The following is a 17,349-nucleotide window of genomic DNA, read 5'->3' on the forward strand; positions in this document are numbered from 1 at the left end:
TTTTAAATATTTTAAAATCTTTTATGCTCTCCCCAACCCCACTAGAGCTATACCTTGAGTGCCCTACTATCCATTCTTAATTAACACATTCGTTTAGATAATATCACCAACTTTAACACCTATGTGTTCTTTTATTCTATTGTTGTTGACATCTTTTGATGATCTGCTTCTATCACTGCTTGTTTGTCCCTACAACCACACCCCCCCTCCACCTCTCTCTCTCTCTCTCTCCACCCCCCCACACACACACCTTAAACCAGCTTATATCTCAACTCTTTCTTGGACTCGAACTCAAGTTCTGTCGAAGGGTCATGCGGACTCGAAACGTCAACTCTTTTCTTCTCCGCCGATGCTGCCAGACCTGCTGAGTTTTTCCAGGTAATTCTGCTTTTGTTTTGGATTTCCAGCATCCGCAGTTTTTTTGTTTTTAATTAGTTAATTAATGGCCTTAACAGATCTTTGACAGTTTGGCGGGTGCGCAGCTGAAGTACCAGGGCCCATAACGTCTCACCTGGTCCCTAGTTACCACAGGGAGGGGCTGAGGAACAAAATGTAGATGCATTTAAGGGGAAGCTAGATATGCATATGAGGGGGAAGGGAATAGAGGATTATGCTGATACAATTAGATAAGGAAGGATGGGAAAAAGCACAGCTGGAACATTGACTGGATGGGCTGAATGGCCTGTTTCTTTGCTCAATATTCTGTGTGAAAACAATAGCCTGGATTGAAATCAAGCCCAAAATGTTGGCATGTGTTGGAGAAGCGCCTTTGTGCAATGTGGCCATAGTCATGTGAACTCTGATGTCATGCTTGGTGTATAAAGGCTGGAGAGCAAAAGCCATTTTCATGCGCCACTTGGAACGTGGGGCTGAATCTTCGGCTCAGCGAGCAGGGGCAGGGCCCACTCACCGAGGTGTAAAGTGACGTAGGGTGTCGTCGGGCGTGCATCCCAACATCAGGACGCGTCATTTAGATTTTCAGTTCAGCTGCGCGCCCGCAGAACTGTCAAAGATCTGTTAAGGTCATTAATTAACTAATTAACCCTATTGAGAAAGCTGCCTGTCCAACCTTAAGGTTGTCGGGCAGGCAAAGAGCCCAGGCAGCCTTTGGATTTTTCATGGAACCTCATCCACGGGCAGGATGAGATTTCATGAAGGGTTTATAAATTAAATACATTTTTAAATTAATGTTCATTGACATGTCCCAGCTCATGTGACAATGTCTGGTGAGTTGTTAAGATCTATTCCATTCCTCAGGTTTAAAATTGTACAGGAACTCGTGGTAAAATTAATAGGATACGTCAAATAAAATAAATAATTAAATAAAATAATTAAGTAGTTAATTAAAACACATTAGGATAGAAGGACAGGTGATGTATCACGGCTGCATCACGTTGGAGCTCCTGAATACCAGTGTGATGCAGGGCAAACATCTGCAGTAAGTGCCTGTGGCTCGAGGAGCTTCAGCTTACAGTAATTGAACTCAGAGACCGAGCTACAGACTCTGCGACACATCAAGGAGGGGGAAAGCTATCTGGACGCTTTGTACCAAGAGGTGGTCATGCCCCTTAGGATAGGGTCTTCTGATTTGGTTTGTGGTCAGGGACAGGAGGGTGTGACTGCGAGGAATGCAGGTAAGGGAGCCCAGAGGGCAGCCTCTACAATTGCCCAACATGTTTGAGGTTCTTCCAGCTTGTTTGGATGAGAGTGGGCGCTGGAGGGTGGATGTGCTGACTGACCATGACACTGTGGTACAGAAAGCCATCAAAGGGGAGTGAGCAAAAAAGAATGTAGTAATAGTAGAGGTCTGTACAGTGAAAGAGATTGACACTGTTATCTGCAACTAAGAGTGAATGTCCAGAAGGCTGTGTTGCCTGCCCAGTGCCAGGGTCCAGGACATTTTCTCAGTTCTGGAGAGGAACTTACAGTGGGAGGGGGAGGATCCGGTTGTCATGGCCCATGTGGGCACCAACGATATAGGCAGGACGAGGAATGTGGTTCTGCATAGAGACCAAGAGCAGATAAGCACTAAATTAGAAAGGGAATAATCTCTGAATTATTACCTAAGCCATGTGAAAATTGGCATAGGGCAAATAAGACTAGAGATATAAATGCGTGGCTCAAAGACTGGTGTAGGAGAAGTGGGTTCCAGTTCATGGGGCACTGCCATCAGTACTGGGGAAAGTGGAGGCTGTACCATTGGGATGGTCTACACCTGAAGCATGCTGGGACCAGTGCTCTAGTGAGCCACATAACTAGGGAAGTAGAGAGGGCTTTAAACTAAACAAGGTTGGGGGGTGGGGATCAAGCTTGGGTAGATATAGCAAATCAAGGGGTAAATTCAAGGCAGGAGAGCAAAATAGTGGTATGGGAAATTAGGGTCAAAGAATGGCAGGAAGGGATAGAGAGAAAAAACCAAAGACTACACCAACAGTGATGACTAGATGTTACAAAGACAACAAATAGACAAAACTAAAGGCTCTATATCTGAATGCACGTAGCATTCATAATGGAGTAAATGAATTCATAGCAAACATTGAAGTAAATAAATATGATAGGATATCCATTACAGAGCCATGGCTGCAAAATGACAAGGATTTGGTCCTGAATATTGAAGGGTATATGACATTCAAAAAGAATATGAAGCTTGGTAAAGGTGGAGGGGTGGCACTGTTAATCAAGGATGGCATTGATGCAAAAGTTAGAGATGACCGTGGTTCTGGAGATCAGGATGTAGAATTGGTTTTGGTGGAGATGAGGAATAGTAGGGGAAAGATATCACTAGTGAGAGTGGTCTACAGGCCCCCTAACAGTAACCATGATGTAGGACAAAATATACAAGAAGAAATATTGGGTGCATGTGAAAAGGGGACTGTAATAATCCTTGGTGATTTTAAAATACTGCCGATCAGATTTTTCCAGTTTATATGTAATAGCCTAGATGAGGAGTTCATTGAATGCTTTCAAGATAATTTCTTAGAGCAGTACATTCTGGAACCAACCAGAGAACTGGTTATATTAGAATTATGATTGTGTAATGTGACAGGATTAATTAATGATCTCAGAGCAAAGGCATCCCTATGTAGCAGCGACCACAATATGATTGAATTTTACGTCCAGTATGAAAGGGAGAAGAGTGGGTCTAAGACTAGTACTTTAAACTTTTTTTTATTCATTCACGGGATGTGGGCTTCGCTAGCTGGGCCAGCATTTATTACCCATCCCTATATGCCCTTGAGAAGGTTATGATGAGCTGCCTTCTTGAACCGCTGTGGTGTAGATACACCCACAGTGCTGTTAGGAAGGGAGTTCCAGGATTTTGACCCAGTGACAGTGAAGGAATGGTGATATATTTCCAAGTCAGGATGATGAGTAAGTTGGAGGGGAACTTCCAGGTGGTGGTTTTCCTATCTATCTGCTGCCCTTGTCCTTCTAGGTGGTAGTGGACATGGGTTTGGAAGGTGCTGTCTAAGGAGCCTTGGTGAATTCCTGCAGTGCATCTTGTAGATGGTCCACACTGCTGCTACTGTGCGTCGGTGATGGAGGGAGTGAATGTTTGTGGATGTGATGCCAATCAAGTGGACTGCTTTGTCCTGGACAGTGTCCAGCTTCTTCAGTGTTTTAAGTGCTGTACTCATCCAGGCAAGTGGGGAGTATTCCATCACACTCCTGACTTGTGCCTTGCAGATGGTGGACAAGCTTTGGGGAGTCAGGTGTGAGTTACTTGTCATACAATTCCTAGCCTCTGACCTGCTCTTGTAGCCACAGTATGGCTAGTCCAGTTCTGTTTCTGGCCAATGGTAACCCCCAGGATGTTGATAGTGGGGGATTCATTGATGGCAATGCCATTGAACATCAAGGAGCGATGATTGGATTCTCTCTTGTTGGAGATAGTCATTGCCTGACACTTGTGTGGCACGAATGTTACTTGCCACTTGTCAGCCCAAGCCTGGATATTGTCCAGGTCTTGCTGCATTTGGACATGGACCTGCTTCAGTATCTGAGGAGACCTTAAATAAGGCCAACTATATGAGCTTGAAAGCTAAGCTAGCTGATGTGAACTGGGATACAAGGCTAGGGGATAGATCAATAGAGAAGCAGTGGCAGACATTTAACGGATATTTCAGAATACTTAGAATAAATATATTCCTACTGTAAAGGAACATTCTAAAGGGAGGACACACCAACTGTGGTTAACTAAATAAGTTAAGGAAAGCATGAAACATAAGGAAAAAAACATATAACTGCGCAAGGATGAGTGGCAAGTCAGATGACTGGTCAGAATATAAAGAACGACAGAGAATGACAAAAAGGTTAATCAGGACAAAGAAATTAGAGTATGAGAGGAAGCTAACTAGAAATGTAAAAATGAATAGCAAGTTTCTACAGGTGTTTAAAAAGGAAGAGTAAGTAAAGTGAGTGTTGGTTCTCTAGAGAATGAGAATGAAGAGTTAATGGTAAATAATAAGGAAATGGCAGATGAAATGAACAAATATTTTGCTTCTGTCTTCACTATATAAGACACTATACAAAAAACGTTCCGGTAATAACTGTAAATCAGGAAGTGGAAGGGAGAGAGGAACTTGGTGAAATTACAATCATTAGGGAAGTGGTACTGAGCAAACTGATGGAGCTGCGGCTGACAAGTCTCTGGGTCCTGATGGACTTCATCCTAGGGTCTTAAAAGTGGTGGTTAATGAGGCAGTAGATGTGCTGGTGTTAATTTTCCAAAATTCCCTAGATTCTGGAAAGATTCCATCAGACTGGAAAGTAGCAAATGTAACCCTTCTATTGAAGAAGGGAGGGAGGCAGAAAACAGGAAACTATAGGCCAGTTAGGTGACATCTGTCATGGGGAAGTTGTTAGAACAACTGAAACACACACTCACTCACTCACTCACTCGTCGGCCAGCTGCTTTCAGCTGAACTGCTAGTGGGGGTCAGGGGGATACAGTGGGAGGACTTGTGAAGCCTGTCAATGAAGCTGAAAGACACCATTACACATTATTCAGTGAAAGTGCATAGTTTTCCATATTGTAAATTGACTAAATGAGTTCACCCATGCAATCTACTGTGTTCAGAATTTCTTAATTTTTGAACACCATAGACTTCCAGTTGCTGCCCTGACATCTACAGCAGGAGCGGCGATAGCCTGTGCAATGGTTCACCCTGTTGCCTCTGATGCCTTTGGCATGAATCCCCTGGGGAGCTGAGGCCTTGGGGACCCTGGCTTGCTCTGGCTGCCTCCAGTGGGACAGCTGTTCTCTGTGGTGACAGAGGATGAAGTTGAGGAGGTCACAGGGAAAGGGGACTTTGAGGGAGAAGACAGCCTCTGAGATTTCTAAGTGGATGACCCCAGGGTATCCAGCTGCCACTCCTTCCTTCGGGTGACTGGGGGCCCCAGCCTGACTCCTTAAGGGGAAGGAGCACCTGGAGGGGGTGTCGAGGTGCTCAGTTTCTTTCTCGCTTCGCCACGGCAGGAACTCACCCATGGCTCCTGCGAAGGAGTGCAGGTCTGCACACATTTCCACATTCTGCTGGACCAGGGTCTCCATGGCATCCGTCATCCTCCGCATGGAGACCTCCATACGTGTATATGTGGCCACCGCTTCATCAGTGAGCAGGTGGATGCACTCCTCCAACTCACGTGCCACTTTGTTGAGGGCATTGAAAAGCTCTGAGTGATGTTCCCCCGCCTTCTGCTGACTCTCTAGGATGAGTTGGAAGGCCAAATCCAGAGGTTCGCGTTCTGGCTCGGACCTCACAGATGCCTCTTCCCCAGCAGCCCTCCAAGTGCCGGGGAGCTTGGCCGAACCTGCCTCCTCCTGCTGCGGACACGTGTCCATGTGGTGACCACAGGATTGTGAACCTAAGCCTGCTCTAGACCTAGGTCTCACTGAGGTGTGTGTCTCTGCGCTGGTGGAGGGTGTGGGTAAGCACTGTGACAGATCTTCCAGGCTGCTTATTTCCAGCTCTTCAATGGAGGAGGTGTCCTCTTGGCTGGAGGTGAGGACCGGGATGGAGCTGAAGGACTGGCTGGCTGAGGGTGTTGGTCACTTGGCAGAGCTCCCTGTGAACCAAAGTAGAGATAACTAGTGCATGGCAGCAGAGTCAAAGCAGGAGAGAAACCACTCACAGTTGTGTTGAGAGAGGAATGGTGTGGTGTAGGATCCTCATGAGGGTGTTCACCACCAACCTCACTGTCACGGCAGGCACATCATCACCAATCAACATGATGGCACGCTCCACCCCCGGTCTAGGGCCTCTCCCTGCCATTGTGAGTAGGCTTCTCCAGTATGAAAACAGATGGAGGGATTGTGAGCAGGACACATGGCACTGTTTGGAATGTTTGTGTGGTGTGCAGAGCCATGGACATGATGAGGACGTGAGCTCCAGAGGATATGAGTCTGAGGAAGATGTGGGTGTGTGTGTGAGAGTTAGTTGTGTTGTCCCTTGAGACGTGAGATTCCTGAGGATGTGATGGGTTTGTGAGTGAGTGAGTTGGGAGTGATGAGAAGAGTGACTTACCCTGGTGGAACAGAGGAGATTATTCATACTCTTGAGACACTGGTGGTTATCCTCTTTTGCAGGGTGTAGGTGCTGACCACTGCTGCCACCGCCTCCCAAGCCAGATTGGTGATGTTGCTGCTCGTCCTGCAGCCAGAGCGGGCGTAGAGGACATCACGCGGGCCTCCACTGTGTCCAAAAGGTGTTTGAGGGATGCGTCATTAAACTTGAGGGCTGCAGTCTATTTGCCTTTCAGAGCCGTGTCTTCAGTGCATCAGTTGTGGGCTGGCAGCACTGAGAGGTGTGCTCTTGGCTACACTATAAGTATGGTGCCCTGCATGATGATGCAGTGAGGTGATGGTACGACGGGCGAATGAGGGCCCACTTGCCATTGAAATGGCGTGTTTCTCAGGTATACATAATTAATGCAGTGGGATTGGCACGATAAGGCGTGAGAAGCCGCCATTACGGCTGACGGGTAAAATATCATTTTTCCTGCCGGCTTCCGCATTTAGTGCAAATCTGGGATGATTCCGGCGGCCGCCAGGGTGGATTTTTTGTGCTGTATCATCTGCTTTCTGCCTTATTAATTAAGCAGCCACAGGACACATGCTGTCTTGCTGGCAGGCGGTCTCTCAATCACCCGCCACGCTGTTTCCTCACTCCAGGTGCCATATCTAAACTGCAGCCATGCAGACAGTTTTCAATGCTTGTAAACAAGGATTCATCCAGTGAAGACATGGCACTGAAAGCCAAGAAGAGTTTAGTGACTTGTTCCTGGTATGCCTTTTGGAGGCCCACCGTGATGTCCTCCACCTCCACTCTTGCTGCAGGGGGCCCAAAAATCTCACCAATTTAAACTCACACACTCAGTAAAGTAATGGAAGGGGTCATCAGCAGTGCTATCAAGCAGCACTTGCTTAGCAATAACCTGCTCATGCATGCTTAGTTTGGGTTCCACCAGGACCACTTGGTTCCTGACCTCATAACAGCCTTAGTTCAAACATGGACAAAGGAGCTGAATTCCAGAGGTAAGATGAGAGTGATTGCTTTTGACATCAAGGCAGCAATTGACCAAGTGTGGCATGAAGGAGCCCTAGCAAAACTGGAGTCAATGAGAAGCAAGGGGAAAACTCTCTGCTACTTGGAGTTATACCTAGCACAAGGAAGGTGGTTGTGGTTGTTGAAAGTCAATCATCTCAGTTCCAGGACATCACTGCAGGAGTTCCTCAGGGTAGTGTCCTAGGCCCATCCATCTTCAATTGCTTCATCAATTACTTTCCTTCCATCATAAGATCAGAAGTGGGGATGTTCGCTGATGATTGCACAGTGTTCAGCACCATTCGCGACTCCTCAGATACTGCAGCAATTCACGTCCAAATGCACCAAGACCTGGACAATATCCAGGCTTGGGCTGATAAGTGGCAAGTAGCATTCACCACACAAGCACCAGGCAATGGCCATCTCCCTAACCCTTTGACATTCAAAGGCATTACCATCGCTGAATCTCCCCACTATCAGCATCCTGCAGGTTACCCTTGACCAGAAACTGAACTGCACTAGCCATATAAATACTGTGGCTACAAGAGCAGGTCAGAGACTAGGAATCCTTTTTTTATATATTTGTTCATGGGATGTGGGCATTGCTGGATGGCCAGCATTTATTGCCCATCGTTAATTACCTTGAGAAGGTGGTGGTGAGGTGGTGCTGTGTAACACACCTCCTGACTCCCCAAAGCCTGGCCACCATCTACAAAGCAGGACTGTAATGAAATACACTCCACTTGCCTGGACGAGTGCAGCTCCAACAATACTCAAGAAGCTTGACACCATCCAGGACAAAGCAGCCCACTTGATTGACACCCCATCTACAAACATTCATTCCCTCCACCACCAACACACAGTAGCAGCAGTGAGTACCATCTACAAGATGTACTGCAAGAACTCACCAATCCTCCTTAGACAGCACCTTCCAAACCCATGACCACCACTATCTAGAAAGGCAAGGGCAGCAGACACATGGGAACACCACCACTTGGAAGTTTGCCTCCAAGCCACTCACCATCTTGACTTGGAAATATATCACCATTCCTTCACTATCACTGGGTCAAAATCCTGGAACTCCCTATACCGACACCACATGGCCTGTAGCGATTCAAGAAGGCAGCTCACCACCACTTTCTCAAGGGAAATTAGGGATGGCCAATAAATGCTGCCCTAGCCAGCGATGTCCACATCCTGTGAATGAGTAAAAATCTCACAAGGCAGTCACACATTCACTGGCATCTCAGTCACTGCCAGCTCAAGGGACATCACCACTCACTCTCTCACACAGACCCTCACATCTCCATCTGGCCTCGTCTCCTCTGGAGACTGCCCTCCTCAGCCTTCACCATTTTGAGGCTACTTGCACAGATCAGCATGTGGCCCCACACAATCCCTGAGATACCCCCCTTCCCCAAGCAAGCCTTCAGCTTGACACCATCCAGCTGTTGGAAAGCCACCCCTGCCTTACTGCTGGTCTGGTGAGACCTGCCCGTGAGCCCCCCTAAAAGTGATGTGGTGCTGCCTGTGAAGACTGGCACTAATGACTGCAATTGCTGCCTGAAGCAAGGTAGGCAAATGAATCTGGAAGTCCCAAGCGGAGTGCAGGTCACCACGTGCATGTCAGTTATGTACTATTGTGAAACACAGTGGCAAGTTCATGATCCAGCATGAGGGGCTGATTCCTGCGAGCAGGGCTTATAATGAGATGCTAAAGTATTGACATTAAGTTCCCGGCATGCAGTAGTGCGAAACACGGCATGCCATTGACGGGTGGAGCAAATGATTGCAAACTGGTTTTACGACGACATGAAACCGATCTTTGCAATCTCCCAATATTTTCCGCTCCAGGCTGCTACGACACCTGCTGCAAATGGGAGCGGAAAATCCCGTAATGACTTAGATGAGGGGAACGACGGCATGGTAGCTAAATTTGCAGATGACTCAAAGATAGGCAGGAAAGTATGTTCTGAAGAGGACATAAGGAGGTTGCAGACAGATATAGATAGGTTGAGTGAATAGGCAAATATCTGCCAGATGCAGTGCAATGTGGGAAAATACGAAGTTGATCACTTTGGCAGGGAGAATTTAAAAGCAGATTATTACTTAAACAGAGAATGGTTGCAAAATTCCAAGGTGCAAAGGGATCTAGGGGCAGAATTTTGCCCTTGATGGACGGGCGAGCCCCACTGGCTCGGCGGCGGGCAGGCAGCCGATTGCCACCACCGAAACAGGCCCTGCCGCCATTTTAAGTGGGCGGGCCACCCGACTATGCGCTTCCTGTGCCGGGGGGGGTATTCCCCAACTGTCAGAGTACGCTCTCTCGTGCATGCGTGCGAAAGAGCGCACGTCTCCCTGAGGCAAAGTGCTGCCTCAGGGAGATCGTTGAAAGTCTGGCAAATATATAAAATAGAACAGTTAAAAAATCATTAACATGTCCCCCTCATGTCACACGGGATGGGACACATTAATGAAATAAAGAAAAACTTTATTAAACGTTTTTAAAACCGCTATCAAACTTCATCCCGCCACTGGATGAGGTTTGTAAAAAAATCACCTACCCGCCTACCAGTTGGGCCCGTGAGCTGAGCCAAAGCTTGCATGGGCCCCTCAAAATCGTCAACGATTGGCAAGTTAAGGGCCTTAACAACGCCTTTAATTAATGGCGGATGCGCATCCCACTGCTGAGCGCGCCTGCCGACCGAAATATGCGATTCCGTGCGCTGACATCGGGACGCTCGCACATGACATTTTAAGCGCTGGTGTGCGGGCTCTGCCGCCTGCACACCAGCCAGAAGATTTGTTCTACTGCATCAGTCACAAAAAGTTAGTATGCAGGTACAGCAAGTAATCAAGAAGGCTAGTGGAATGCTATCCGTTATTATGAGAGGAATTGAATATAAAAGTAAGGATGTTATGCTTCAGTTATACAGGGCATTGATGAGACCACATTGTGAATACTGTGTGCAGCTTTGGTGTCCTTATTTAAGGAAGAATGTAAATGCATTGGAGGTAGTTCAGAGAAGGTTTACTAGATTGTAACCTGGGATGAGTGGATTGTCTTATGAGGAAAGATTGGACAGACTGGGCTTGTTTCCATAGCAGTTTAAAAGCGTGAGGAGTGACTTGATCGAAGTATACAAGATACTGCATGGTATTGACAAGGTGGACGTGGAAAGGATGTTTCCTCTTGTGGGTGAATCCAGAATGAGGGGGCAATGTTTTAAAATTAGGGGTCGCCCTTAGAGGACAGAGATGAGGAGAATTTTTTTCTCTCAAAGGGTAGTGCGACTTTGGAACTCTCTGCCTCAGAAGGCATTGGAGGCAGGGTCATTCAATATTTTTAACGCGGAGATAGATTCTTATTAAGTAAGGGAATCAAAGGTTATCAGGGATAGATGGTAATGTGGAATTCGAAACACAAACAGATCAGCCATGAACTTATTGAATGGCAGAGCAGGCTTGAGGGGCCGAATGGCCTACTTCTGCTCCTATTTCATCTGTCTGTATGTATATTTGAAGTTACCCACATGTACCAAGCATTCAGGTTGGGCTGATAAGTGACAAGTTACATTTGTGCCACACAATGGCCAGGCAATGACCATCTCTAATAAAAGAGAGTCTAACCATCTCCCTTTGACATTCAATGGCATTATCTTCAATGAATCCCCCACCATTAACATCCTGAGAGTCAGTATTGACCAGAGCTTTAACTGGGCCAAACTACAAGAGCAGGTCAGGTCTGGGTATTCTGCAGCAAGTGACTCACCTCCTGACTCCCCAAAGCTGTTGTACAACACATAAGTTGGGAGTGTGATGGAATACTTTTCACTTGCTTGGATGAGCACAGCTCCAAGAACACTTAAGAAGCACAACAACATGCAGAATAAGCAGCCCCCTTTAACGGCACCCCATCCACAATCTTAAACATTGAGTCACTCCACCATGGATGCACCATATCTGCAGCACACATCATCTAAAACTTATAAACACTTCTAGCAACTCCCAAACACATGACCTCTACGACCTCCCAATGAGAAAAAACAGTAAAAACTGAGAAATAGGAATAAGAACAAATGCAGCAGGCACATGGGAACACCACCACCTGCAAGTCACACACCATTCTGACTTGAAAATATATCACTGTTGTCCCTTCATTGTCACTGGGTCAAAATCCTGGAACTCCCTACCTAACAGCATTGTAGATGTACCTTCACAACTTCCTCTGCAGTGCTTTAGGAAGGCAGCTCACCAGCACCTTCTCAAGAGCAATTAGGGATGGGAAATAAATGCTGGCCACATCCCAGGAACAAACAAAAGAGCTTTCCAGTTCCGCCACTTCCTATCCATTCCTAATTGTCTCTCAGTGAACAATGAAATCTGTAGTTCTGTTGAAGGGTCATGAGGACTCGAAACGTCAACTCTCTTCTTCTCCACCGATGCTGCCAGACCTGCTGAGTTTTTCCAGGTAATTCTGTTTTTGTAATGAAATCTGTCTGGTGTGCTATGCTCTGTGGAGGTGAGTGCAGTGTAGAAGATAGTGAAATACTTATAGATATCTGTGGTGATGAAGACGTGTATTTTCAGGAAGTCTCAGGGATAACCCTTGCTGGAGTTTGCAGAGATGGAAGTTGTGGATGGACATATTCCTCCCCTGAGGACATTATTCCCCTGTCTCATGCCAAGTTTGGAATCCATGCCTGGAAAGTGCACTTCGAGATCTTTGATACATAACATGTGACAGAGATTTGCTGAATTAATGGGATCTTCTACAGAGATCAGGTCCTATTCCAGAGCAGGGAGTATTTGCTGAGTAATCTCATCAATTGAAAGAGAAGTAATATATTACAGTAGATAGTGCAATGAGGTTAGGTGGGACTAAAGAACATTAAAATAATATGTATATAGAATGTCAGACACTAAGGAATATTACAATGAAATATTAAGCAATTGAGCAGTTCAAATAACATCATATTTCAAGAAAACAATGTTTGGCCAGTTTACAAGTCATTGGAATTGCAAAATTAATTACACATTTCCCATCACTCCATTTTATTTGCTTATTTTGAAAATAATACATGAGAATTTGTTAAGACAGTTTTGTTCTGATTTTTGTCCTTTTTATTTGCTAGTGCTTCATATCAGTGTGAACATTGACAGCCAGTCATACCATACAATTAATTCCCAATGGCATCTGCAATGAGGGATTAATGATTGTGATGTAAGCACAGCATGGTTATTGAGTGAAAAGCAATGGTTGACAAGCAGAAAATAACATTATTGGTGTACATTAGAAACTATTAATCCACTCCACTAATCACAAACTATAGATAAATCAGAAGATTAAATATGTCTGCTCCATCATGGTTAATTTATTCTTGAAAAAGCCACCTTTGGATTGGTTCATCGGGACTCAGCACAATAAATATATGGGTTCCCTTTACATTATATACTCTTATGGTGTGCGTTTTCAGGCATTTGATTGGCAATCTCAGATGATTAGGAATAGTTTAAAAGTTAACAAACTGAGGGTGGATTTTAGACATAGCTTGTTAAAAAAGTTATTTATTCTCCAGCGCATTAGGAGAAATCACAGCTTCAACTCGGCACCAGTTGCTAACTGAAACTCCTCAGGCATAAGGTAGCACATCTCTTTACCATCAGCAAGTGGCTCTCATTGTTATGTTAGCAGCAAGGCCAATCAGGTTTTGAATGCACCTGAATTGTATCTGAGTATAACTTTAAACAAATTATGGTAGCATGGCATAGATGAGGCTAGGAACCCTGCAGCAAATATATCACATCCTGACTCCCCAAAGCCTGTCCACTATCTTACAAGGCAGAAGTCAGGAGTCAGAGTCCATCTGCCTGGATGAGTGCAGCTCCAACAACACTCAAGAAGCTTGACACCATCCAGGCAAGGCAGCCCGCTTGTTTGGCACCATATTCACAAACATTCACATCCTCCACCACCAATGCATTGTGGCACCATCTACAAGATGCACTGCAGGAACTAACCTTAGACAGCATCTACAAAACCCACAACTGCTACCATCTAGGACAAGGGCAGCAGATGAATGGGAACACCACCACCTGGAAGTTCTCCTGCAAGCCACTAACCATCCTGACTTGGAAATATATTGCCATTCCTTCACTATCATTGGGTTAGAATCCTAGAATTCCCTTCCTAACAGCACTGTGGTGTACTTACACCACACGGACTGCAAGGGTTCAAGAAGCAGCTCACCACCACCCTCTCAAGGGCAACTAGGAATGGGGAGTAAATGCTTGACCAGCCAGCGTTGCCCACATCCCATGAATGAATTTTAAAAAATGGCATAATTTCTAGTCTTAGATGTTGAATATGAAGTTCTAGGTGGAGCTCAGGACTAGGAAAATGATCCAGGAGTCTGTAATAGCAGGTGACGATAACATCACAGATATACATATACTTTTGTACTTAGTGTTAATAAATTTGTGTATTAAACCAAACAAGAATACGTAGCATTAAACATATTGGAACGGGAAGCATGAATTCTGTGACCCGTGAAGGAGTTTTTTTAGCAGAGGTGGAAAACAAGGTCTAGATGTTATTAAAGAATCAGTTAATGTGAAGTTATCATTAAAGAGGCTAATATGGTATTGGATGCATCACAATGACATCTGAGCCTGAGCTATTGCAAGCTCTTGTCAATCATTACTTGGTCCATGTTTACAATACTGTGTGAAAATATGGATATCCTTCCTTCAAATGATGTATTAGGGATGGTTGTGAGAGGAACAATAAGGAGGTCATTTTGACACTGGCCAATGGTGGAAAAAGGGTGAAATTGAATTGGTAGCCGAACTTACACCTCTCCCGATTTTTATTTCCATTTTAGAAATAAAAATTAGGAAAGATGTAAGATGGGACATTGTACATTCTTGCTCAAAATCAAAACTACACCCTTAATTATTTAACTGGTACTTGAGTTCCAAGCTGTTCTTATAAACATCAATCCTGCTTGATTCAGAACTAAATCCATTGTGACAGCATTAAAATGAAAAAGTAAACATTCCATGTTTTTAAAATGCTGAGATAAATAGGTGCAAGGAGGTATTTTAACCAGATTGTGACCACAGAACTAGAGAACATGACACAGAACTAGAGAACATGACTGCAAAATTAACAAGCCGACGAAATGCTAAGAATATTTTCTCCCCCAGGGCGGTATATATGTAGAATAGCTCCTTGCTTTATCATATAATGTTTTATCTGAATGAAATAGTTCTCAGCAAGGCAATAATAATTTAAATATAAATGGGGTTTTCCTCTTTGTAGAATTCCAATACCCTAGATGGAGTTTTGAGCTACGTCTTTTCTGCCTTCATTGTTTATGCTTTTGTAATTGATTAAAGGAAAGTTTAGCACTCTTCAAAATAACTGGATCAATATCTAGGGCCACAGGATTAGGTGTTGTAATCATAAATTTATACAGAAATTACTGAATGCTCTGTGGGATGTTTTGATTGTTGAACTGCTGAGACAATGATGCTGTCATGCTACAGAAGGCAATGAGACATCTTAACAATAATATAAGATGCAAAGTTAGACAGATATTCTGGGAGCTTTTGGGATGCAGGAAGACATTTTCAGAACCTTTCCTCAACAGGTGAAATGAGTTGAGTGGACTGCATAACAGTGTAAATGAACATTCTGTGTGGATTCAGGCCTCGTACATGAAATAACACTTTCACATACCTTGTAGTTTTCAATTCATATAAAGTAGTTGATTATTTAATGTCTAAACATAATAAACTGAATTTCTATGAGATTCATAGAATGCTTTTAACACAGAAGGAAGCCATTCAGCTCATTGAGTTTGTGCTTGTTTGCTGCAAGAGCAATCCAGCTAGTCCCACTCCCCATTGCATGAAGACACCTGCGAGAGAATCGAGGGATGAAATAAGAAAATCAGGTATGAATTTACAAGATGATATTTCAGCTTGGTCATAAATCAGCAAATACCACAGAAGAACTACTGAAGGATCCCTCGAACAGTGATGTGGGGAGCAATGGATGATCCCACCTGATGGGAAAGATTGACCAAACTGTCTCAAAAATAGGAATTGAGTTGCTAGGGTTATCATATTTACAATATTACCACATTTGTAGTAACTTTTTGCGACCCATTCTCTGCAATTGTAGCACCTGAGCAAAAGTGGAATGAAGCTACCAAGACACATGTAAACCTGATTGATGGCGAAATGTTTTCGAGTGTGAAACAAGGCTTTACACAGAAAAGTCTGGGCAAGTTAGGCACTAGTTTAATTTAAAGGGTGCTAAGATGAAGGGTCAAGGCCCCATACACCTCAATCAGTATCACTGCTGCCCGACACCACAAATCACTGGTATAATTTGCAATTTTAATTGCTTAATCTAATTTATTTCATCTCCTCTAGGGGCATTTTTGATTCCCTTCTTCATTATGTTTGTGCTGCTCGGAATCCCACTTCTCTACTTGGAAATATCCGTTGGACAGTATTTAAGAGCTGGACCAGTTCAAAGCTTAGCCAAAATCTGTCCTCTACTCAAAGGTCAGTACAATAAATTCACTCACTGATTTGCCAGCCACCTTTGGGATTGATATGCCTAAAAACAAAGAAATTTTTTAAAAATCACTTAACCGCTATATTAAACAATTAGTGCTCTTGAGCTGTAAAGACAAGGAAAGCACAATGTAAGGTTATGGGATCCAAATAAGAAAAATGTCTCCTTAGTTAAAGGTTAATTTATAAACCTGACTGCAAGTACTTAGTATGTAGCATCATTGTATTTGTTCTGTTATCCTTCAAATATGGCAAATAATAAATTTTCCTCTATACAGTGCTTTCCGGATCAGCAAACATGCCTTCTCTTTTTTATCCTATAGGTGTTGGTATAGCAACAGTGGCCATTTCCTTCATTCTATGCATATATTACAACCTTATCATCTGCTGGGCCATTTATTATCTCATCAACTCCTTTCAGAGCCCACTGCCTTGGCACAGCTGCAACAACACCTGGAATATTCCAGAAACCTGCACAGATAGTATTACCAACAACAATACCACTGTTTCAGCGAGTCAGCAATTCTTTGAGTAAGTCCTCCATGTAAATGCACAATGCAATGGTTAAAAAAAAAGTGAACCATAATGAAAAAGAGTTAAATATTTCTTTAAAGTCTGGGAGCTGCCCTAATTACACCTGAAAAAAGAGAGTTAATTGATGAGGCACAGCGCCGCCACCTGAGCCTCAAGCACAACATAAAATCAGGTGAATAATGTCATTTAAATACTAAAATCCTGAAGAAATTTTCCATGTTTAGAAGAGGTGCCACACACAGTGTGAGTTTCATCTGTAAAACTTCTGTGCAATGAGATCCAAGGCACACAACTGTGGAATCTGGCTTTATCAAAGGGAGAGGCCAAGCCTTTGGAAAAAGCCACTTCTGTGTTTCATGTGCTCTTTGCAGAACTTTGCTTCACATGTTAGTTGGTTCCACTGTGTTATCTTCCATTGGTGGATTTTGGTTATGTTCTCTCTACCAAATTCTTTTGTCATTATTATTGGATTTTACTGGATTTGACTTCATATCTCACAAAGAGGTGAGGATTAGCTTTCCTTCAGGAATTCCCAACACACTGCTCCACTGAGGAAAAGGAGACCCGTTTGTAAGTGAGGAAGGAGTCAACAAAAGTGAATGTAACAACCACTGAGATGTTTTTGCCAGATGCGTGACTCCCTTGGGACCTGTGAGTATTTTGGAACTTGCACCTG

General features: G+C 44.2%; 1 protein-coding gene across 1 annotated transcript in view; it reads left to right on the forward strand.

Moving 5' to 3' along the window:
• Positions 1–17,349, forward strand: part of si:ch211-283g2.1 (sodium- and chloride-dependent GABA transporter 1) — a 150,452-nt gene that overhangs the window by 39,497 nt on the left and 93,606 nt on the right. Inside the window, exons 2-3 of the mRNA XM_041196679.1 lie at positions 15,993–16,127; positions 16,463–16,670. Coding sequence (XP_041052613.1) covers positions 15,993–16,127; positions 16,463–16,670 — 343 coding nt within the window. The remainder of the gene's footprint in view (positions 1–15,992; positions 16,128–16,462; positions 16,671–17,349) is intronic.

Source organism: Carcharodon carcharias, chromosome 10, assembly GCF_017639515.1.
Source record: "Carcharodon carcharias isolate sCarCar2 chromosome 10, sCarCar2.pri, whole genome shotgun sequence".
Taxonomy (NCBI): domain Eukaryota; kingdom Metazoa; phylum Chordata; class Chondrichthyes; order Lamniformes; family Lamnidae; genus Carcharodon; species Carcharodon carcharias.